Source organism: Urocampus carinirostris, chromosome 18 (assembly GCF_059441175.1).
Source record: "Urocampus carinirostris isolate Australia breed hairy pipefish chromosome 18, RoL_Ucar_1.0, whole genome shotgun sequence".
Taxonomy (NCBI): domain Eukaryota; kingdom Metazoa; phylum Chordata; class Actinopteri; order Syngnathiformes; family Syngnathidae; genus Urocampus; species Urocampus carinirostris.
In genome coordinates this window covers 8,519,481-8,544,144 of record NC_142366.1, presented here as the reverse complement: position 1 = coordinate 8,544,144, position 24,664 = coordinate 8,519,481, and the positions used below count along the sequence as shown (strand labels likewise).

At 40.7% G+C, this 24,664-nt stretch overlaps 1 protein-coding gene across 1 annotated transcript in view; it reads left to right on the top strand.

Moving 5' to 3' along the window:
• Positions 1–24,664, top strand: part of drosha (drosha ribonuclease III) — a 182,847-nt gene that overhangs the window by 54,171 nt on the left and 104,012 nt on the right. Inside the window, exons 18-22 of the mRNA XM_088322279.1 lie at positions 6,156–6,294; positions 9,129–9,189; positions 12,053–12,112; positions 18,025–18,124; positions 19,287–19,389. Of these exons, the coding sequence (XP_088178405.1) occupies positions 6,156–6,294; positions 9,129–9,189; positions 12,053–12,112; positions 18,025–18,124; positions 19,287–19,389 (463 nt within the window). The remainder of the gene's footprint in view (positions 1–6,155; positions 6,295–9,128; positions 9,190–12,052; positions 12,113–18,024; positions 18,125–19,286; positions 19,390–24,664) is intronic.

Sequence of the window (24,664 nt, the reverse complement as noted above, 5' to 3'; positions counted from 1 at the left end):
TAATTTTGGCTTAATTGTAGTACTAGTTTACAATGAATGAATAAAAAAATAATGAAAAAATTGAGGTTTTAGCAATGGGCAATATGATTAGACTACAACAGATCAAACTACTAAGGCGGATGATATATGCTTTACTGCCATCTAGTGGACAGATGGAACATTTGGTTTGCATTCACTAAAATAATTATTATTTTTGAAATGAATTAAAGCACAGGGATCAGGCCCACAAAAGGTTTGAATCCAGCCTGTTAGACAAATCTGAGAGAAACACAAGAGAAACTAAAAGAGCTGCTGTCTGAAGTCTGGCCGCTTGGTGGCAACAAAGACAGGCGCCACTCACAATGTAACTGGCACTGTATTTCTTACTCTCCCTCTCTTTCTTGTGTGCTCTCTTTAACTCTCTTTATCTTTGTTTCCTCTTTCTCTCCTTCCATTTCTCTTTCTCTCTTTTCCTTCCTTTCTTTCTCTCTTTCTCTTTATTATCTTTTTGTAGCTCACTCTTGCTCTTTTTTCCTTTTCTTTCCTTAACTTTCTCTCTCTTTATTTCCCTGTTTCTTTTTTTTTCTTTTTCAAGGTTCCTCTTTTTCTTCTATTTATTTCTCTTTATCTATTTCTTTCTGCCTCTTTCTTACTCTATTTCTCTTTCTCTCTCTGTCTCTCTCTCTCTTTCTCTGTTTCTCTTTTTTTCTCTCTTTCTCAAAGTACCTCTCTTTCTCCTTTCTTTCTCTTTGTCTCTCTTTCTTACCCTCTACTTGTCACAAATGCCATCGAATGCCTTCTGCACCACCGAAGAACTTTTCAGATAGCCAAGATTCACATGGACCGGCCAGCATCTCCTGACTTGACATCTCTGATGCCAATTGGACAATTTCTATCATAGCAACTTTCATACTGTATTGTGAGCGAGCACCTGCTCTGCTTTCCTCTCTGAACTTGGTGAGAAGAACTTGTGTCCCGCTCCCTTCATCATGCTGTCATGCCCAACACTTTGTTCTCCTTCCTCTCTTTCTCTCCTTGTCTTTTTCTGTCCTTTATTGTCTCTCTCACTTTCTCTTAGTCTCGCTCTCTTTATCACTCTTTCTCTTGGTCTTTTTCTCTTGATCTCTTTTTACCTCTCTTTCTCACTCTTTCTCTCTGAATAGTCTATTAGTGAATTGTGATTTTTTTTTTTCATGAAACCGAGTTGCACATTGCTCTTCGCTCTTATATCTGCAAGTCACTTTGACTTGTACTCAAGTACTCGTTCCAGGCTCAGTTGCGCAGTACTAAAACGTCAACCATACGGAGAGCTTCGCCCGCTCCCCAGCACACTTTCCTGCCCCCCGCCTGCCGACTTTGAAGCTCCGGTCTGTTAAACATTTAAGATGTAAAAAGTCAGGGAGGGGCTTCGGTTACGGCCCCCGCTCCTCACTTTGGCCCCACGCTGGGCATCACAGATCTTCTCAATAATTCAAGTGTACAAGATAGTTGGCCCCGCCCGCATCTCTATCTTTTTTGTTGTCTTATTCATGGATGCGCTCGCCCGCACCATGACATTCCAACGGTCCTCTGTTGCATTTTTCCGCATTCCGGTCTTTCCAACGTTTAAATTATGGGTGTCAGCATGCGGCTCGTTGACTGGATCAGGGCCGCCAATGGATTGAATCCGGCCCGCTTGACATCACAGAGAGAAGCGCAGAAAGCAAGAAAAATGAGCTGCAGTTTGAAATATGTCCACTTGAGTTTGCAGAAGCCAAGCGACACTCTCAAAGTATTTGGAGCTCTATTTCTTTCCGTCTCCCTTCTCCTTTTTCTCTTTTTTGTTTTCACCTTATATTTTTCTCTCTATCTCTCTATCATTCTCTTTGTCAATCTCTTTTAATCTCTATTTTCTTTCTCTCTCTATTTTTCTCTCTTTCTCCCTTGCACTCTTTATCCGTCTTTCTCTGTCATTTTTTCTCTTTCTCCTTGTCTCTATTTCTCTTTCTCACTATCTTTATTTATCTTCTTTCTTTCTCTTTCCTTTTTATCACTTTTTTATCCCTTTGTCCTTCTCTCTGTTTATTTCTCTCTTTTTTTAAAAATTCTTTCTCATGCTCTCCCTTTTCCTATCTATTTCCTTCTTTTTATCTCTTTTGTCTTCTCTCTCCCTCTTTCTCTATTTTTCCTTTATCTTTTGCGCTCTATTGTTCACTTTTCCTCAATTCCTTTCATTCGTTCTTTAAAAACCTTCTAGTCCAGTATGTGACATTTTTTTCCTACCATGTGGCCCCTCAGCTAAAGTGAGTTTGACACCCTGCGTCTAAATTGAGGGTGGGCAAACTTTTGGAGACAAGGGACGCATTTGGTTAAAAAATTGGCCCAGAAGCCCGGGCTTGGCAATATATCCAATTTTTAATATGCATTATTGAATACATTTACATGCAGATATTTCCATGGGATATTTCTCTTTATATGTATTGTTCAATAGATTAGTTTCATCAAGTTGGTTTTGAATGACTCAAAATGAAAGCAAACTAATATACTACGTCCCTGTTTTAAGCGCTCAATTTGTTATTTAGTTTTGTAGTATTTCTGTAGTATTACTGTAACAGTATTAAGTATTTTTGTAGTATTCGTGTAGTAGTATTTTTATAGTGATTTTTGTAGCATTTCTGTAGTATTACTGTAGAAGTATTTTTGTAGCATTATCTTAAAAATATTTTTAGAGTATTAGTGTAGTTATGTTTTTGTAGTATTTCTGTCGTAGGAATTTTGTAACACATTCGTAGTATTCGTGTAGTTGTATTTTTGTAGTATTTCCGTAGTGATATTTTTGTACTATTACCGTTGTATGTGTTTCTGTTGTTTATCTGTAATATTACTGTAGTAGTATTTCTTTAGTACTTCTTCTGTAGTACTTCTTCTGTAGTAGTATTTTCTAATATTAGTGTTTTTATGGAGTGTTTTCATACTATTTCAGTTGTTGTATTCCTTTAATAATATACATTTTTTTGTTATAGTATTACTGTACTAGTATTTTTGTAGTATTTTGTCTTTTCAGAATAAAAGCAAAACAATACATTAATCCCCTGTCAAGCACAAATGTTTGTATTTAGTTTTGTAGTAATTTTGTAGTATTTATGTTGTAGTATTTTTGGGGAGTAAAAACACAACGGGACAAACAAAAAAACGACAAAAATTTTTAATTACTGCTACTTTATGTACTAATATGATATTTTTACCATTTTCGTTGGGTGGGCTGGATTAAAAAGCCTCACAGGCTGCTTGTGGCACCCTGGCCGTAGTTTACCTGTTCTGAATGATAAAAGATGTTTGACTCCGCCTCCTCACCGAAACCAGACAGCGTGCGGTTGCCTATGGCGACGATGCCACATTGACGACTAATTTATGGGTCTGTCAAATTAGCGCTAACATGTAATGCCATTTATGTTATAAAGTCATTTGGGAAGCCGGAAACTAAAATCAAAATATTCTGTCCATTAATATTCATGAGTGCTTGTGTTATTAAGTCATGAAATTGTCAAAGGGTGCAATAGCGTCATAAGTGAATTTAATGTTGTCCTTTAATGCAAACAAGCACGACTGACTGACGTGTTTTCTTTTTCGAATCAGCTGAAAAGGGGGTGGGGGCACTACAACTTTGAAATAAGCTGCAGCTACTGGTTTTATTTTTTATTTATGTATTTATAAATGTATATGCTGGTCCAACACACAAAAGAGATGACAGTTTGGAGATGTATTCAGAGTTTTGTGATGGTGCAAGGCACAAAAAACATCCCTCCTCCTCCCCTCTCTATGTCTCGTCGCTAAGCTAGCATTTTGGACTTGCATCGATTTTCAGACCAGTGTTTGGCGTGAGTTCATGGTTCCTCTTGACCCATCAATGAGGATTCATTGATGTTGAAAGGTGTGAATGAGGAAAAAGGCAAAATAATCCTCTACCTGGCCCTTGTATGTCCTGCGGTAAGGCAACTGGGTTGACGTAGAGGCTCAGAGTTGATGAAGTGGGCCTACACTTTTTGTATGTCAGGGGTTCTGATGACTCTGAAAGATGTGGGGGTAGGGTGGGGTGTTAATTATTGGTCTGAACAAGCAGTACACCGACCTTTTGTCCTGCAGTGTTCCGGTTGTCGAGAAGAATTGGTGACCTAGCACGTCACTTGTCGGAGGAGGGCACTCATTTCACCCTGTACCCATTCCCCCTGGCTGTACCTCTCTACTAGGTTACAAGTTGAATTCCTCTGATCGGCTGCTGACTCCCAAGCGTTCCGGTAAGATCCCCACAGCCCTAATCGTTGTAGTTTTTTGGGCAGTGGGTGATCATCTGTACTGGCTTGTCCCACCAGCATACGTTTTTCTGGATTCATCTCAGCAGCACTCCCTTCCTAAACTGACCTCATCTGCGTACCTATTTTATGGTTATACTTTAGACTCAACTGCATTTTTCCCTCTTTATATAAATGCTCTTAGTTACTAAAATGAAGTTATATGATATGTATTCATATGTAATATTGATTAATTTAGTATATCAGGATCAAATATATTTGATCTAGTATAGGTTGTTATATGTAAAGCGCAAATTCCTGTATGTACTCACATTGAAGACGCCCCACTAAAACTGTTTAAAAATAGCCACATAATAAAAGAAATAGAATAAATTATGTACACTGTGGAAGTTGTGAATCTTATTTTTATTTTATCTTATATTTCTTGGCATGTGCAATCTTGAAAGTCTGCAGACTAACACAGCAAAGACACTCCATATCCATTTTGTCTCTGAAATTCTAACCACTTAAAAATCTCCTTCCTTTTTGATTGATGTCCAAAACGTTTTATTTTCTGCAGTCATTCAGTATTGCAAAATTATTTTACAAATATAAAAACCAAAATTCACCACTCTTTTATCGTACATTCTGTTCTCACGGCTGCCCCTTCCCACATTCTGCCTGGTATTTGCTACCGGTGGTGACACACAAACAAATATGTGGATATAAACTGATTTCAGTATTTTATAGTTGTAACTGCAGCTTAGATATCAGTAGATTCAGTAGGAAGAATATTACGAGGGGGAAATTACGCATCCATGTGCTGTTTGCTTTAGATGGTGCCAATGTTTCTGTACTCTGTTGTATTCTGTAGCTACATACAACCAGCCAACTCTCATAAGTTTGTCAGCATTGTATTGGCGGATTGAGGGTCTTATGTTTATTTGTGACTACATCAGCAAGAGGGTTAATCATATTGACACGCTTTAACTTTAAGAAAACACCGCCCTCTTCTGGGGAGCTTTGTTATGGCGCTGTCTGCTCACACAAAGCTCAAACCGCAGTGCTTTGCGATTACACAATCGCAATACGTCACATTGCAATATCGATTACATTTCGGTTGAATGCGAAGCCCTAGGTCATGTGCTTCTTTTTGTTGAAGAGGTTCAATTCTGTCCTCTCAGCTTTTTTCCCCTTGATGTTGGTGCATGTTATGGTAGATTATTGATCGAGAATCAATTGTCTGGGTTGCAAAATAAAATAAAATAATCAGTACATGTTTATGATAGTACGACCAAGCTTTTGAGTTGATTACTTTGTGTTTGCTGATCACGTGCAACTTTGTTTCCATGCAACTTAAATTTATACAATCAGTATTGATTCAAGTCCTGGACAATTTCAATTCTTTTGTTAATGGATTTGAGGAATAATTTCCCTGAATCCACACGCATACCCTAAAACGATAATGAATAATAATAATGAATATCTCCTGCGGTCTCCATCGTCCATACTCTGATGACATTTTTCCTTTTTTCCAGTCAATCAACGCGGCTCTAATTTCGCTGATGCGTACTGGAGAAAAGATTGCTTCTGTCGAGAAACTCAAGGTTTAAAGATTCAATTAGTCGATTTTTGTGGCTCATATTCTTCAAACCTTTTTCACACCCTCCAAAAATTCAAAGGAGAACAAAAAAATATATCTTTCTCTTCACTGAGCAGTAAAATTCGTCCCTCGTCTAGCTTTCTTTTTTTTTTTCTTTTGACGGGAATTTTTGTCGAGCCTCGAGAAATACCACCTCGCTTGGCCGCTCTTTGTGCAGATACAATGTGGAAAGTATTCAACCTTTGGCCAAGCTCTTTATTGATGACCCCAACGCAGCTAATTGAAATTGCTTTTTTTTCTTCCAGTTGGCCATGACTCATCCCAGCCACCACCTCAACTTCGGGATGAACCCGGATCACGCCCGAAATTCTCTGTCCAATTGCGGAATCCGGCAACCAAAATACGGCAACAGGAAAGTCCACCACATGTATATGAGGAAGAAAGGTGAGTGCCAACCAATTATATTTAAAACGGTGAATATCATGCCTATCGTTCGAAACCCAACACAGTCTCTGGGACATATGATGTACAGAGATTGTTTGGTTATTGCGGTTAATGCCTTCAGGGTCATGACGTTTATATAAATACATTTTCAGAAGCATTGTCCCTAAATGCATAAATGAAAAAATATATGGTCGGCATTTATTTAACACTTTTCAAGTCACAGAAGCGCTTTACAATGTGCTTCACACTTACCAATTTACACTTCAACATTTGACTTGTAGAAGCCGGTAACTGAACCTGCGACCGCTCAGCTCTATCTCCTGAGCTACTGCCGCCCATTGCTAGATATAAGACTGTTAAGGCTTCAAAGCTTCATCGTTTTAAAAAAAGATGACAAAATGCCTTTGTAGTCGTCGGTACAGATAGGGATGACGTTTCGTGCACGCCCCCGATCATAAGATCACGTCACCGGAAACATCAGGAGATGTAAAGTTCCCTATGTTTAGAAAAAGTATTGCTTGGATATTGGAGCCATCACAAATATATATTAAGAAAAATCTGCTTGAAATGCATCCTTTTACAATTTTTTTTTTTTAAGAAGTTTTCAAGAAACTAAGCAATGTTCGACTGCTTTTACTACATAATGGCTATAAGATAGAAGCATAATGAAGGATGAGGTTTCAAGCTTTCTTTTATGTGTCCTATGGCGATACAGCTAGAGAGCTAAATATTCTGTAAGCCTTCAAAACTAAGTCAAAATGGCAAAAATTGGCTGGCACTGGCACTTCCCATTTGAGATAAATCCCATCCCAGCCTTCTCCGGGCAGTGGGCAGGGGACACCCTGAACTGGTTGCCAGCCAATCGCAGGGCACACAGGGACAGACAACTCATTCGCTCATTCACACCTATGGACAATTTGGACCGGCCAATTCACCTGAAATGCATGTTTTTGGAATGTGGGAGGAAACCGGACAAAAGTTGGTACATTGCAGACACATAACTAGAGCCCTTAAGGTCCCTAGTGAAAGCATCCATATACTAACACTGCGACGGCCGCAGGATACTCTTGCCGAAATGCGCTTGGTGAATTTGTGACCGGGGCGGTGGCGTGCGCTCTACTTGCAGAAAACAGACAAACATTCTGCAGAAAACAAGCTGCAAGTACAGTAGTGAAATATGCAGCTGAAAACGGTAATCAAGCTGCTTAAAGAAAGTTTTGAGTTAATCGAGAAGCAGAGGTGACAAAGACCCTGACGTAAACTTATGAGTTGTTTACTGGAAACGGTGACACAGAGTATGACTATTTCATTGGATTTAGTAATTTGGAACCAATCTGATGAGCATGTTCTCTTTGTTAGAGTTATTTAAATAACTCTTAAAATATGCTATGTTGTTACTGAAATTATCAGGCTTTTCAATTGTATAATGTTTGTATACCTCAAACTTATTCACCCTGTTGTTCTTTATTTAAAGTCATTTTCAAATCAAGTCATTTTTATTTGTATAACCCTTAATCACAAAGAGTCTCAAAGGGCTGTATGTTTATGGCATTGGATTTTGTCAAATTCATTTCCCCTAAAAATGCGATTTATACTTCGGGTGTGACATTTGTTTTGAATATGCATTTTCTGGCTGGTGCGACTTTTACTCTGGAGCAGCGTTCCCAATTGCGCACTGCTCGCACATTCTCAGCGCACAAGAAAATCTAGCGGGTGCACAAAAATGAGGCCTCAAAATTAATAATTAAGAAGCGACTTAAGTCAAAGTTACAGTGCATGAAGGGAAAAATACACGGGTTCCCCTGACGTTGGGTCCCAAATGCAGTATTTTGAAGTCGAGTAAAGTTGAGTAAAGTTAGTACAGTTTGTCGAGAACCGGCTTCTTCGGCTCGGCTCACTAAGAGGAACTGGCTCCTCCGGGTCCTAAACGGCTCTTCAGGTTGTTTTTGCTTCTTTAATCCCAACATGACCAAATATTATGTACAATTATGCACAAAATGACTTAAAGGAAGGGGGGAATAGAACAAAAAAGAAAAAAATACAAAAATGAAAAAGTAGTGAAAAGAAATAAAAGGAAGAGAAAAAAAGAAGGAACAATTTAGAAAAAAAGCCAGAAAAAAAAGACATGTAGGAAAAAAGTAAATAGAGAACAAAAAGAAAAAAGTAACAGATCTGAAAAATTAAACACAATGAGATTTTTTTTAAAAAAAATTAAAAATAAGTAGATAAAAAACACGGAAAAAAGAAGAAAAAGTTTGTGTTGCATTCAAATAATTTCCAATTACATCAAGTGAATCTTGTTGCCAACATTGTACTTCCAGGAAAAAAATGTGATTAAGTACAGTTCTGTATCTTACAACCGACTAAATAAGCCCCCAAAATGTTAATATTATGCGACAAAATATATCAGGAAATAGAAAGAAATGGATATCTTGTGAAAGAATTGTAAGAACAAATGACGCTTGTAGGCCGTACAACCTTTGCAATAGTACATGAGTCAATTCATTCAAAAGAGAAAAAAATTTTTGCATTGCCGGAAACTCAGCAACATGTAACTTGATGGCATGTTTTGGACATGTTTGATAATTAATTATCTTGCCACACTTGGGATTATGGTTGCTCACTGTTGTTTCAAGCGTTGCTCACCGACTTTGTGTGAACGCTCAGACCCGTGGAAAATTAGAGGGAACATTGCTCTGGAGTGACTTATAGTCCGGAAAATACGGTAATCATGAAGATAGCTATACATGGTTCAATAGCCATAGGTTTCCAACCCATGGGCGGGACAAAAAAATAAGTTTGACTGCCGCTTTTCTGTCACATTTCCTTTTTAGGAATCAACACTTTGATTAACATCATGTCCCGTCTAGGCCAGGACGACCCGTCCCCCTCCAGGTAAGCCGTCCTCGCCGCTTTCTTGCTATCGCTAACAACAGGAGCCATCAAAGCCAGCCACCTCGTCATTAAGATTCCCGGCAGGCCCGCTGGCAAGAAAATGAACTCGTAATCGAGGAAGGACGAAACAAATGAACTCGTTTGAGGGATTACATTTGATTCTGATCCCAGCCCAGATAGCCAGAAAAAGAGAATTACATACAACTTCACCTTCCAATTTCTTATGTGATAATTCTATTCACTTATTTTTCACAGCAGTGTTCATATCATAAACTTATTTCAACAATTTATTGCAACTTTTTTGATATAATTCACTTGAAAGAGCCAATTATTAATGCAAAACTGAAAAGAATATGACCTCTTTCTAGTATGAGCTTGCTAGTATGAGCTTGCTTGACAAGCTCTATTCTATTTGCTTAATGTACATAACTATATATCTGTGTGTGTGTGTGTGTGTATATATATATATATATATATATATATATATATATATATACTGGACTGTCTCAGAAAATTAGAATATTGTGATAAAGTTCTTTATTTTCTGTAATGCAATTAAAAAAACAAAAATGTCATACATTCTGGATTCATTACACATCAACTGAACTATTTCAAGCCTTTTATTATTTGAATATTGCTGATTTTGGCTTACAGCTGAAAAAAACTCAAAAATCCTATCTCAAAATATTAGAATACTTCCTCAGACCAAGTAAAAAAATAATTTTATAACAGCAAAACTAAATCAAACATTTGAAAATGTCCATTGATGCACTCAGTACTTGGTTGGGAATCCTTTTGCACGGATTACTGCATCAATCCGGCGTGGCATGGAGGCAATCAGCCTGTGGCATTGCTGAGGTGTTATTGATGCCCAGGATGCTTCGATAGCGGCCTTCAGCTCATTTGCATTTGCAGGTCTGGTGTCTTTCATCATCTTCTTAACTATACCCCACAAATTCTCAATGGGGTTCAGGTCAGGGGAATTAGCAGGCCAATCAAGGACAGTGATGCCATGGTCAGTGCACCAGTTACTGGTGGTTTTGGCACTGTGGGCAGGTGCCAGATCATGCTGGAAAATGAAATCCTCATCTCCATAGAGCTTTTCAGCAGATGGAAGCATGTAGTGCTCTAAAATCTCTTGGTACACAGTTGCATTTACTCTGGACTTGATGAAACACAGTGGACCAACACCAGCAGCTGACATGGCTCCCCAAACCATTGCTGACTGTGGGAACTTCACACTGGATTTCAAGCAACTTGGATTTTGCTCCTCTCCAGCCTTTCTCCAGACTCTGGCGCCTTGACTTCCAAATGAAATGCAAAACTTGCTTTCGTCTGAAAAGAGGACTTTGGACCACTCTGCAACTGTCCAGTGCTTCTTCTCCATAGCCCAAGTCAGACGCTTCTTCCGTTGTCTTGAGTTCAGAAGTGGCTTGACCATGGGAATACGGCTATTGTAGCCCATTTCCCGGACACGTCTGTGAACTATGGCTTTTGATACCTGGACTCCAGCTTCAGCCCACTGTCTTTGAAGCTCCCCCAAATTCTGGAAGCGGCTCTTCTTCACAATTTTGTTAAGGCTGCGGTCATCTCTCTCGGTTGTGCAGCGTTTCCGGCCACATTTTTCCCTTCCAACAGACTTTTTGTGGATATGCTTTGAAACTGCACTCTGTGAACAGCCTGCTCTTTGAGAAATTTCTTTTTGTGTCTTACCCTCCTGATGGAGGGTATCAATGATGGTCCTCTGGACAGCAGTCAGATCAGCAGTCCTTCCCATACTTGTGATTTAGTTTACTGAACCAAGCTGAGTGTTTTTAAGGCTCAGGAAACCTCGCAAGGTGTTTCGAGTTAATTAGATGATTCAGGTGATTAGTTGAATAGCCTACTTGTATACTTTTTCATGATATTCTAATATTTTGAGATAGGATTTTTGAGTTTTCTTAAGCTGTAAGCCAAATTCAGCAATATTAAAATAATAAAAGGCTTGAAATAGTTCAGTTGGTGTGTAATGAATCCAGAATGTATGACATTTTTGTTTTTTTAATTGCATTACAGAAAATAAAGAACTTTATCACAATATTCTAATTTTCTGAGATAGTCCAGTATATATGTATATGTGTATGTATATGAACGTATGTATATAATTATGTATTTTTTTTCTAGAGCATTACAGGATTGTTTTAAAGATCGACCAAAATGGGTTTTTCTGGGCCGATACTGATTACTAGTTTTAAGAGGAGAAGAATATTTTGAGCCGATGTTTATTTTTTTCCAAGACTTAAAAAAATTGATGAAGAAGTTTTTAATAATGCAAAGAGAAACAAATAATATTTGTAATAAGTTCAATTAAAACATTTAATAGCTATCTGAAACCTTTTTTACAATAATTAAATTAATATTTCAACACAACTGAGATGTTTCACTTAAACCAAAAGCTAACTTTACAACAACTCGCACAAACGTAGGTACAAACTTGAATGTTACACTGATTGACTTAAATACACTTAAAGCAAAAAGTGCATCGAATCTTCAATGGAGCTCGCAAATTGAAAGTGTGGGCATTTCTGTTTTAGCGCCAGATTAACAAACTAATGTTATGGTAACAGCTAATCACTCCGGCATATTATGAAATGTATTGCTTCAAAAAGAGGAACATAATATTACTCCACATTTAAGCATAACGACATTCTTTCCATTTTTAAGTAGGGTAAGTAAATAGCACTTTTATTGAAACCCATTTGTTTCTCGGGGAATTCGTATTTCTAATACATGCATGCTGTCTTGTACTGTGCATCGGCGTTTGCTTTGGTGTGTCTGTTCTCCGCCTGGTTTCACACTGCTGCATCTCATCCACCTCCTTCAGGATCAATCACAACGAGAGGTTGGAGTTCCTCGGAGACGCCGTGGTGGAGTTCCTCACCAGGTGAGATGATCCGCAGCACTTGTAATTGAAGGCGACCGCAACAACGTCGGCCTTTTTCACTTCCTCTTTCCTCTCATCGTCTCCATCTTTGGGGTGTCTGTCACAAGTATCTCTGCACTTTCGACAGTGATTTCCTGGTAATTGGAAGCCAGGATGTAATTCCTACCTCCTCCCGTTTTTTTTTTTGGACGGGGGGGTCTTCTTGAGAGCTGTCATGACAACTGGCAATTAGCTGTCTGCAGCGATCAGTGCGTTATTGACTGCGGGGTGCTCGTTGCTGCCCGCCACTTAGCCCGTCCTGGGACTAATTATACGTGGCCATTATTAATCCAGCACGACGCCTACTGCAAAATTGTTCCTGCCCGCCCTCCTGGCTCTTCGTTCCACCTCCAGCCACGTTTGACCACAAGCAAATGATAGTGGAAGGAAAAGTAAATGACTGGCTGCACACAGATTGGCTTGCGGGAAAAAAAAGGTGCATAACGGTGGTCTGATCTCCAGATTTTAGTCTAAATCTTTATAATATTCAGGGAATAGAAACAATGCCAATGGCTTTCATTCAAACGTTTATTGAAATAGAAACTACATTCGATATAGAGTGGGGCAAATAAGTATTTATCCAACCACCAATGCTGCAAGTTATCCTAATGGAAAAAAATATAGAGGCCTGTAATAGTTAACATATTAGAGTGGGAAATAAGTGTTTAGCCACTTCTCATGAGGTCTAACCAGGCTTCACTCATTACCTGTGATAATGGCACCTGTTTTAACTCCTTATTGGTATAAAAGACACCTGTCTGCAATACCGGTCAGTCAAATTTACTATGGCCAAACGCAAAGAACTGTCAAAAGAGGCAAAATTGTAGACATGCACCAGGCTGGAAAGACTGAATCTGCAGTAGGTAAGATGATTGGTGTAAATGAATCAACTGTGGGAACAATTTTTAGAAAATAGAAGACATTATAAAACCACTGATAATCTCCCTCGATCTGGGCTCCATGCAAGATCTCACCCCAATGGCGTCAAAATGATAACAAGAACAATTAGCAAAACTCCCAGAACTACACAAAGGGGACTTAGTGAATGACCTACAGAGAGTTAGGACCACATTAAGAACCATCAGGCTACCATCAGTAACACAAAGCGCCGCCAGGGACTTAAATACTCTACTGCCAGACGTGCCCCCCTGCTGAAGGCAGTACTCGTACTGAACAGTCTGTGATTCGCTAAAACGTATTTGGATGATCCTGAAGAGGACTGGAGAATGTGTTATGGTCAGATGAAATGAACATTTTTTTGGGGGGGGCAGAAACACAGATTCCTGTGTTTGGAAGAGAAAGAATACTGAAATGGATCGACAAACACCGTATCCACTGTGAAGCATTGGGGTGGAAACATCATGCGTTGGGTTGTTTTTCTGCAAAGGGACCAAGGCGACTGATAGTGTAAAGGAAGAAAAAAATGAATCAGGACATGTATAGAAACATTTTGAGTGAAAATCTCCTTCCATCAGCAAAGGCATTAAAGATGGGATGTGGCTGGATCTTTCGACATGACAATAATCCTAAACACACATACCCAGGGTAACACAGGACTGGTTTTGTAAGTAGCATTTCAATGTCCTGGACTGGCCTAGCCAGTCCCCCGATCTCAACACCATTGAAAATCTGTTGAGGGGGTTAAATGTCTGTGTTGCCCAACAACAGCTCCAAAATATCACTGCTCTAAAGGAGATATGCATGGAGGAATGGGCCAAATACCAGCAACATTGTGTGAAAATATTTGGCCTCCGATATTACCAACAAAAGGAACTGTAATTTAATGCCCATAAGGCGCACATAAGTCTCAGATTTTCCTCAAATTGTGCCACGTGCCCCATCATGCGGTGCAATGTGTGTGATGCAAAGTCACAAACATTGACAAGCTCGGTGGACACAGGGTCGGACCCTGAGCCTGAGAGGTTCCAGGTCCGAGCCCCGGCTGAGTCAAGACCCACAATATTTCGGGGTGAAATCCGATGTATTTGTGAGATCATTCACATTTTTAACAAAATGCACTTCTATGCGATCCCCTGTGACCTTTGAGCCACAGTGTTTTGGACGCCATAAGCCTCCAGCTTTTTAAGAAGGGGTTGCATGACTTCACACGCTAGGCATTGTCGGCGGGAGCACTTACAGAGGCTAATGGCGTAGAGGCTGAACAGAGTTGTCCCCTCAACTATTAATTGAATCCAAAACCTCACTTTCCAACTATTGAATGCTCTCTGTATTTTCGTCCCCTATGGTGTTGTGCCCAAATTCAACTCCCCTGCAAAATCGTAATCCCTTTCGTGTGAACTCGAACTATGCTTCCGAAAGAACGTGTCGCAATTTAAGGACTATTGATTTCCCTGATAAAAGCAAAAAGTAATCGTAGTCTATATAATAGAATAGAATATACCTTTATTGTCATTGTTACAACATGGGATATATTGTGACAACGAAATTGGACGACTCCAGTGCCACATTTTACAGTGAGGATAAGGAAAACAAAGAGATGAAGGAACAAAGACGATGTTTTAACTGTCTTTGTTGTATAGGCTTTTGGGGGTGTATGAGGGGGTGAGGGACAGACCGAGATGGGCGGATCCAACTGGATGTTTGATCTTACAGTACACATGGTCCAGTGTTTTTTTTCCCTAATTGCTCAGTCCACGTATTGAATGGATTTGGGAAGTACAGTCCATAAATATGCTAGATTAAAGTCGTCGGCGACGATAAAAGCTCCGTTGGGGTGTGCAAGCTGCTGTTTATTGATAGCAGCGGGCAGGAGATTTAGCGCAATGCTAACGTTAGCATCTGGTGGAACGTAAACAGCAAGCACAATGACCACAGTTAGCTCTCTCGGTAGATAGAACACGATACTGCTAGAAACTCTATGTGGAGTGAGCAGTGTGTGTCAATGATTCGGCTGTTATTGTAGCACATAGTCCCCAACCCCTGTTTTTACCGGAGTCTCCGTCTCGTTCGTGCCGGTGAAGCGTGCGTCCTGCTAGTTGTAATGCGGCGTCGGGAAAGCCAAGACTCCGTGATGACAAAAATATTCAAATTCCGGACGCTGTTGGTGGCGACCCGCAGCTCAAATTCACTCATTTTGTGGACGATGGATCTGGCGTTGGTTAGGAACATGCTTGGGAGCGCTGGTCTGTGTGGTAGCCTTTTTAGCCCAGACCCGACTGGCAGCCTTTTTCTTTTGCTCTGTCGTTGTCGGCAGGCAGATCACCCAGGGAGATCCGGTGGTCTCTGTATATCCCTCGCGATGTTGTGGATGTTATTGTATTTGCGAAAGGAGTCAAAGGGAAAATATGAGGGATAAAAGGACACTGAAAAACAAAAAACGAACTGGAGCCCGTGAAGCCGCTGCACTTGCGCGCAGCGCCATCTTGGAATAATGAGTTTATTAAGATGTATGCAAACGTCACCAACACCACAGCGTTTGGACGCATAGTTCACGTGAAGAGGAGTCGTATTTAGGCACAACAGCAGCGGCTGCAACAGAAGGCACCAGCGCTCTATCGTGCAGTGCACCTTGTGTACATGTTGAATACAGAAATAGAACCTGCTACGGAGACTACTGTGCCGTTTAACACAGTGCGCCCTATGGACGCGAAAATACAGTACATAACAATGTATTGAAATGATCTATTGGTATTTACCAAATACTTTTTTCCAGCATGATTTTCAAATAAATTGTTTAAAAATAAAACAATTTGATTTTCCCACATCCTGTCTCTCATGGTTGAGGTTTACCCATATTGACAATTACCGGCTTTTCTAGTATTTCCAAGTCGGAGAACGTTCACAATTGGTGTTCGACGAAATACCGTTTTGTCCTACTGTAGGCGCATTGAGATTGAATGTTTTGTAATTTTTGAATCACATCGTCACTGATGGAGTCAAACAAAAAGAGGAGGGCTTTGGTTTTCCAATTCAAAGGAATGTTGTGCTAACAATTGCTATCATAAACGCAGGTTCTGTCTCTCGTCTGCGCTGACGTGCAAGTTCTGCCCACAGTGAGCAAGTATAAAACACTGGTTATCAGAACTCTCCATGTATTTTATGTATTTCTAACTTGCTTTTTACACGAAATATTGAGCCTTTTGCAGAAAACAATTCTGACGCCATTAGAAAATAATGTACATTTTAAATGTGTACCTGCTTTTTAAGATTTTTTTAGATTTCTTCTTAAAAAAATCAAAATAAAAAATAAAACATCCTTAAAATAAGCAAAATTATTTTATGTAGCCGATGTCTTTTGATCTGCACAAAAGACAAACAAAAAAAATTGAACAATACAATAACATTACATAAACATGTGCCCAAATAGAGTGTGCTGGAGCTGAAGATTTAAGTGCCCTAACAAGTGCATTCAACGTTGGTCAAAGAAAAAGCAAATTTGATATGCAAACCTCTTGGTCTTAGACAGTTACACTGCCTCAGACTAGAGCAGTCAAAATCCATGCATCTATTTCCAATTCCTAATTGGAAATCATTTTTCCTATCCCAGCTGTCTTCTTTGGAGAGGAGGCGGACAAGCGTTCACGCTCACTCGGACACCTGTGGACAATTTCCAGCCTCCATTTCACCTCCCGTTCATGTGTCTTTGAAAAACTGCAGGGAAAAAAACCTGAAGGCCTTTTGATTGGTTCACAGCCTCTCACTTTGCGAGACACAAAGAATTGGCCGCTCTGCCCACGTCTCAGATTGTTAGCGGTGGATGAGACGTGCTTCGCCTGCCGCTCTGAATTATTTATCAGACTCTTGTCCAGTTAAATGGCTACAGCCGATCATACCCGATGCACACCCCCAACCCCCCATGCCTCCCGTCCTATCCCACATCTGCAAGAAGAAGATTGTGCCCGAGTGGCGGAAGAGGGGACGCTCTTAAAACCACATCATGTCAAATAAATAAGTCCTCTTGCAACATTTGCAAGTAAATATTACAACGGAAGCAGCCAGTAAAGTTTAGTCACAAGCTTGGACCGCTTCCTTGGAGCGGATTCATGTTGTTGCCCGGTGCTTCGCTCCCGTTTTAGAAATGAACTCTGAGCTCCTTCCAAAATGTTTTTATTCAGCCAACTCGTCCAGGCACCTCCTTGTGGACAAGCCTCCACATTCAGCATTGGACCGTTCACAGCAGGCATTAAGAGTTTAACAGGCACTTATAGTACGGAGAGAAGACACCAGGAAATACGTTTGATCTTGCTAGAACAAGATGTTCAATCAAAATCAAGGAGCATCAAAACAATTGGCCTCCTGTGTGGTCACGCCTGGAGATCAACATAATGATGTGAAATATGACCTCAAATGGAGTAACTCTGGCTTTAACAATAATTATTTATCAAAAGTGTTCAATAATCAAACATGTGAAATTTGACAGCCCTGGCATTATAAGCGTTCTTCATTGCAAGCATTTAAAGATTAAAATACTGATCTTGTATTATGACCATGGGTGTCCAAACTGCAGCCCAGGGACCATTTTTGGCCGCCGACCATTTTTTTGCTGATAGTCTAAATGTTATTTTCTTACACAAAATATTATTAATATACCCTACAACTTTTTTAATAAATAAAAATATGAAGATGAACTAATTTCAAAATTAACATTTTTTTTCCTACAAAATTATTTTCTTAAAACTCCAGACTACAAAAAACAACACAAAACAGTGATTTTGCCGACAAACTTTAATCACAGTTAAAAACAAATGTCAAATCTCTCATGTATACTTCCTTATTTGTGGCTCACCCAGGAATGGTTTGCACACCCTGCTTTGAAAAATGCACTCAGTTGTATTCAAATTCTTTTGTAGAAATAGTTGAAAAAAATTAAGGGATAACTGACGCACAAATGTATTTTTTTCTTCTTCTTGCAGCGTGCATTTGTACTACCTTTTCCCCACCCTGGAGGAAGGAGGCCTCGCCACCTATAGAACAGCTATTGTGCAAAACCAGCACCTGGCCATGCTCGCCAAGGTGAGCATTCCCCCCGCCTAACAACCCGAGAGGTTGTTAGAGACTTGACTTGCCGTCAGCAGCCCTGCTTCTTTCCTCGTTTTACCCTCGTAATTGGAGGTAAAAGGTGCTTGTTTGGGTGTAAAGAGTCCTGGGGGAGGGCATCCCAGAGGAACGGGGAGGTCTTCCGTAAATACCGCAGGCTTAGGCCCCTCCCTTTCCACTGAGCTTTACCGTGGGGCTCGCCAGCTCAAGTCTACAACAGTGAGAAAACAATTAAAAGCTGGCATCTTTCTTGCCGCCCCCCCGCTGAATACAAAGACGCAAGCGCTCCAATCGGCGCCTTTGGACGCGCTTCGAATTCACGTCCGCTGCTCGCCAACCTGCCCGAGAACACTCATAATGATCTGTTCAAAATCATAAATGTCTGTTTATTTTCCAAAGTAGAGAAATTGCCTTCATGGAGTGAGAAGCAGACCCCCCACGGTCGTCATTTGTCATTAAGCGGCACCCTGGATCTTTGTTTGCAACTTGGACTTTGGAGACACTTCACAGGAAGTCAAGTTGCCATTTGCAAAAACGACATTGAATCGCTTTAATGGGCAGGGCCTATTGTTTGCTGATGCTTATTTTTTTCAAATGATTTTTCACCATGGAGCTTAGCGTATCTGATCAAAAACCATTCATCATAGCATCATTGGTCCTTCATTTTGTAATTGTGTTTGTGTGTGTGCTTTTGGAGTGGGGGATTCTATCTGTGCTCTACAGTTTAACTATTTAAAAGACTTTGGCCATTCCCGTATATTTTTTACTTTAAGCTGACTCAAGAAGTCAAGAAACCAGCAGAGGTGAATGGTAGATGCAGCAGTGTGGTACCCGACTCCATCCTAATCAACTCAGTATCCCGAAAAACAAAGCAAAAGAATTGAGAACCGGTGGGTGGTTGAGGTGGTAGGTAGGGCAAATATGTGGTCTTCCCCCAGCCATCCCCAGCCCAGCGGCGCAAAATTGAGCCCCTTTCCTTCTACCTGGCCCAGCCTCATCTCACCATCTCCCATCCACGCCTGACACTAATTTTTAGCTTGTCAGTAGCATTTTTCATGTCCAAGCTTCTCAAGAAGACTGAACACTGAATAAAGTTTTGCTTTTAGGACATTCCAATATCTATTTTTTTTTTTTTCAGAAACTGGAATTGGACCGCTTTATGCTGTATGCCCACGGGCCGGACTTGTGCCGAGAGTCTGACCTGCGGCACGCCATGGCCAACTGCTTCGAGGCCCTCATCGGTGAGAGTGTTACCTCTGTCTTCCTGGGAAACTCGGTGGTCTTGCCTCATAACTGGTCATAAACCGGAAATAAATAATAAAGGTGTGAAAGCAATCATTGTGCACATACCTCCTGGTCCAGGTCAAGTAATACTTTAATGAAAATCTTAATAAGTCAGGATTAACTAACAACTTTACAATACAGCCCAATAAGGAAAAAAAAATATTGTATCTTAAAAAATAATTGTGTTGTTACGGGGGCTTGAGTGAAGAACAATGTAACACGGCAAACATTAATCACTCTACTGCTGTAGTCCTCAACTGACGCACATTTGCTCATGTGCATGGGGCACTCTGATAGGTTAAACATTTTCTTTACTTCACCAGTGAATGTTGGGGAATAAAGAAAACAAAGTCTTTAAACAAAATACTATACAAGCTCTTATGTTTGCATGCATATTAAACCACCATGTTATTGACTCACATGCAAAGTAGAAATAGTGTGATAAACTCCAATGCATTTTCGTGTCATCGGTACCACTGGTGGTCTAGTGGTAAACCGTCTGCGCTCTCACTGCTGCTACTTGGGTTTGATTTCCATTGCATACAATATAGTGCGACATTTCTCAGTGACACTTATCGACTGATTAATATAAATGCTTAAGTTGCGTAAAAAGTCCAACAGTTGGGTTATGCATAAATATACATAATAGCTCTTACTGTCGTCTCAATTACATCCGCCTGAGAATCCAGTGCGCTGTGCATATGAAAAATACATGCCAAAAGACTATTTTTTTTTAGGGGGAGTTTGCCTTGTTCCCCGGTGCACCTTATAGGAAAAATTGGTTACTTTCTATATTCAGCACACAAATGAAAACAGAATTACTGCAATAGTTCTCTCATGCTTTAAATGGAGTTCAACATTTTCTTATGGGATCCTTTTTCCCATTTGAGCTCTTAAGATCTTAATCTGAGTGACGTTGTTTGGTGCCGTGCGGGCCATTATTGCCCTTCAACCTACGCGATCGCCCTTGCTGCGGGTCGCCTTAGTCCAGCTGGCGGAGAGCTGCATCGTCTGCAGCTTTTTCTTATCTTATCTCTATCCTGATTGCTGCAGAGAGCGCCACAGCTTTCCAGAGATCTTCCCCCTCCCTTACTTGTGTCAAAGTGCTGACTGGCACCATGGCCCCACTGTCAGCCCTGGGGCCCCTCGCACTTGTCACGGGTTGATTAGGGGCCCAGACGACGCAGTCATCTATTCCGTCCCGAGGCTTTTGAACACACCAGCTTGCTTTCATCCCCCCTCCCCAAATTTCAACTCGATAAAAGTGATGAATAAACACGCTGTTCCGACGAAAGCTGCGCCAGGAAAAATGCTGTCACACACGCAGACAAAAAAAAAAAAAGCAGACAGCAGGAAAAGTGAGGCTCTGCCGTCTGATGTCGCCTCTTTTCCCGCACCGGGAGTTTTTGTCATCTTCATTTGGATTTTGGCGCTCAAACGTGGCTTCAAGACCTTGTTAGAGAGCCGTCTTTTGTGCTTGCTCGCTCACTTTCCGCCACTCTCGTCTCGACTTCGGCTGATATTAGCAAGCAGACTTACTACACACGAGACATACCACGCACGGCGTGAGTCATACTGACTGTTGATGCACTAACAAATACTATATTATTAACACTATAAGACATACCGGGTCACAAGGCTCCCCCTTCAAAAATAGTCTTTTGTCATATGTTTTTCATATAATAGAGCCCTAGACTGTAAGGCACATGGAGTTAAAAACTACGGTATGAGTTACTGTGTATTAACGTTGTGCATTGTATACACTTGCAATGATTAATCAGTCCAAAAAAAAATCCCACAATATTCTTACAAGTAATCGAACCTGAGTTGCGATGGTGGGTGCCAATACCGAACCACTAGACCACTAGTGATACAGGTTACATACAAAAAGGCATTCGATTTTATCTCATTATTGCATTTTTTTACTCACGGTGCCAGAAATGAATGTCAGGGAATGGAGAAAACAGAAAGTTGTCCTGAAAAATAAATAAATGATAAAAAAAGGACAGGAGGGAAAAAGCTCTTTGGTGTATCTGATGATAAATCAGACTTTGCTTATATTTATCTTTTATGACTACTTTTTGTTTTCTTCATTCTCGTGTAATTCGTTTTTGCCACCATAAAAATAAATGAAATAATAATTAATATTTAAAAATTAATGTGGTAATGAAACCTAATACTTTTTTTGTAAGTCATCAGTGTTACCATTGGTTTTGTGGCTACATGTTGGCGCTCTCACCGTAGCGTTCGATTCTTGTTGCATACAGTATTGAGGAATTTTGGTAAGCAATGTTTTTCAATTGATCAATCAGTGCACAAATATGGTCGTGTGCCGTAAAACATTGTGCGGTACACAATCACACACATTTTAAATACTCTTTGCATTTCCAATCTTATCCATAACATTATATACCATTATAGTTTGGTAATCACAGTAATACCTTCTCAGCGTCATAGTGGGCACAATTCTCTGTGCAAACATCACACACTTTTGAATGTTTACATTTTTATTAATTTGAGTCATGCTTGTAAACGGCAACAAGAAAGAAAAAAGAAACAACATGTTTTTAACTGCTATTAACAGTGGCACTTAAACTCCAATTTGTCATTCAGTTGTTAGGTATTTATTTCATCAACTTTTAGGGGTGTTTATGTCATTGTAAGGTGTAAACTGCCTCCTCTTAGCCTTTTTCTTGTACATCTGCATATTTAGCACCAGATTTCGCTTCAATCGGAAGAAATCTTCTCTGGTTTGGATATCTGTTCGGCAGCCTTCGCTTTTTATTTGCACCCCGTCAAGGTTGGTTTAAAGCAGTGACACTTGCCACCTAATCAGTAATAACCCTGAATAAGATTTTTCAGGAAGGACACGATTGCTAATTGCTGAGTAGATTTGTCTAAGCTGCCTTCGCCTAGGCTTGCTCCTGTTGCCTGCAATTTGAAAGGCGGCGGCCGAATATGACGCACGCATAACATTTGGAGCTAACATCTTAGCGCGCGTGTTTTTTGACCTTTGTTTTATTTGTTTCTGGGGCGCTGTGACCGCTGAACCTGCGCCGCCTCGCAAGTGGCAGATAATCTGCTTTTTTGCATGGGCTCAGCCCCGTCTATCTTGCGAGCCGGCGGCGGGCGGAGAAGGAATGGAATGCAAAAGCATCTGCAATGCAAATGACTGCCCTGCAACCCCGAATCATTCCGAGTGCTGAATGGAAATGTGCCGCCGCTGATCTGCTGTCATTAACTTTTGCCGGAGCGGGGCGTTTTCATTTGGGCTCTTTTGGCCTCTTTGGCACTCGCCGTCTTGGCCGTCTTCGCACCGGTCCGGCAGCTGAAAGGAACGCTGAAAGCGTCGGTGGGCAAAGAAAAGTGTGTTTTGATGGCCCTAATTTCCTTGTACAGTTGATCTGTGGATTATGCGGCGCCGGCAGCCGTGGGGGATACAGATGGTGAACCTTTTGTAAGGGTTCTCTCTAAGCTCTTCCTATTAAAAGAACGGAGAGAAAGGATTATCTGCTGCTCGCTGAATATCAGATGGGCGTACAATGCGCGCCGTGTGCTACCGAGCGAGCGAGCGCAGTTCCTTTTGTGAACTGCAGCCGTTTTTGGGGGGTTTGTTCCTTCCGCTTTTTGAAAAGTGAAGTGTTTGATGTCGCCGCGGTGTCGAGAAGTTTCTTTGAACGTGTTGTTTTCTCGCGTCCGTCTGCCGCTTCAGCCCCCGTTGAGCTGAGAGGGAGCTTAATATATTATTTGATGGATTAGAGCCTCAGCGTTTTTGAATTATTCATTCCGGGTTATTAATGTGACTGTCAGTGTTTTCTACGCGCAACTCACGCTTTGGAGCGGTCACGAAAGGCTTTCAGATATTGGAATTCTGTTGGTCCAAACGCAGTGCAGTCAGTCGGACTGGCACGGCTCAATGTAGCTACTGTACTAACCAATCTTGATAAGTTTATTATTTAGTAAACACTCAAAATGAGCAGCGAAAACATCAATGGCGTTTGAAATTGAAAGGAAAACAGGAGAATACCATATGAAACCCTGAAGATAATAATAATAATAATAATAATTTCCTTTGTATTGTCATTCTTTGTAAGAACGAAATGTCGATACACCTGACCCGTTGTAGCGAGCCGATGCAGCCGCAGCCAACAGAGGGCGCCGCCATTTTACCAATGTTATAAGTCTTAGGTATGACTCGGCCGAGGCGCGAACCAGCGACCTCCCAGTCTCAAAGCGGGCGCCCTACCAGAAGATGCTCAACATCCAGATCAAATGACTAATTGTCAAGTTTATAGTTCAGTTGACACTCAAAATAAAGAGAGAAAAATGTTAATTAATTTGGAGCCCACGCCTCCCGGAATGGAAAAAATATTACTGCTTTAGCCAAGAACGGATGTCGGCCGCCGCGTCCTTAAACCTTAGGTTGCTGGTTCAAATGCAGCTCGAAGGACCGAAATGAAAGTTTTATGGTTTACCAGGCAGACCCTTAACGTAAGGAGAAAAGACATAATTGTGGAAAGAAGAGCCTTCTACCAAATCCTCACATAAGAAATTCCAACCTGCTCTAAATGGTCCTCCCCTAAGTCTTTTTATTTATTAGATCGTTAAAAAAAGAACACAAAAGGGTGTGGATAGTTTAAAGAACAACATGATTGGCCAATTGTAAAAGTAAATGTCCTTTTGTGAATGTACTTGATTTATAAAGCTCTTTACAAGACTCTTTTCAGTGTACTAAAGTGGTACAATAGATATTCACCAGTATATCTATTGAACCACCAAATAATTATTCACGACTTAAGGCCAACTCAAAATCTCAAATTTTCTTCAAATTGTGCAGCGCGCCCTATCGTGCAGTGCGCCCTGTGTGTGATGTAAAGCGGCGGACGTAGACCAGCTCGGTGGCCTTAGGGTTGGGCACCGGCCCCGAGACTGGGAGGTCACAGGTTTTAGCCTTGGCCAAGTCATCCCTAACACTTCAAATATTTTGGGTAAAATCGGATGTTTTTGCATCACTATTCCAACTTGTGACTTTTATGATTTATATGCATCTCCTGTGTAACGTGACAAGTGTCCCGCTTGTGCAGAAGAGGACATGTGACGTCACACGCAATGCATTGAGAAAGTACTAGTGGCCGCTAAAGCCGATTTTTTTTTTTTTTAGTTATTGTGCTGCCGTGGGCTCAACAGAGTCGTCCTCCCAAATAGTATTTATATTCAAATGCATACTTTCCC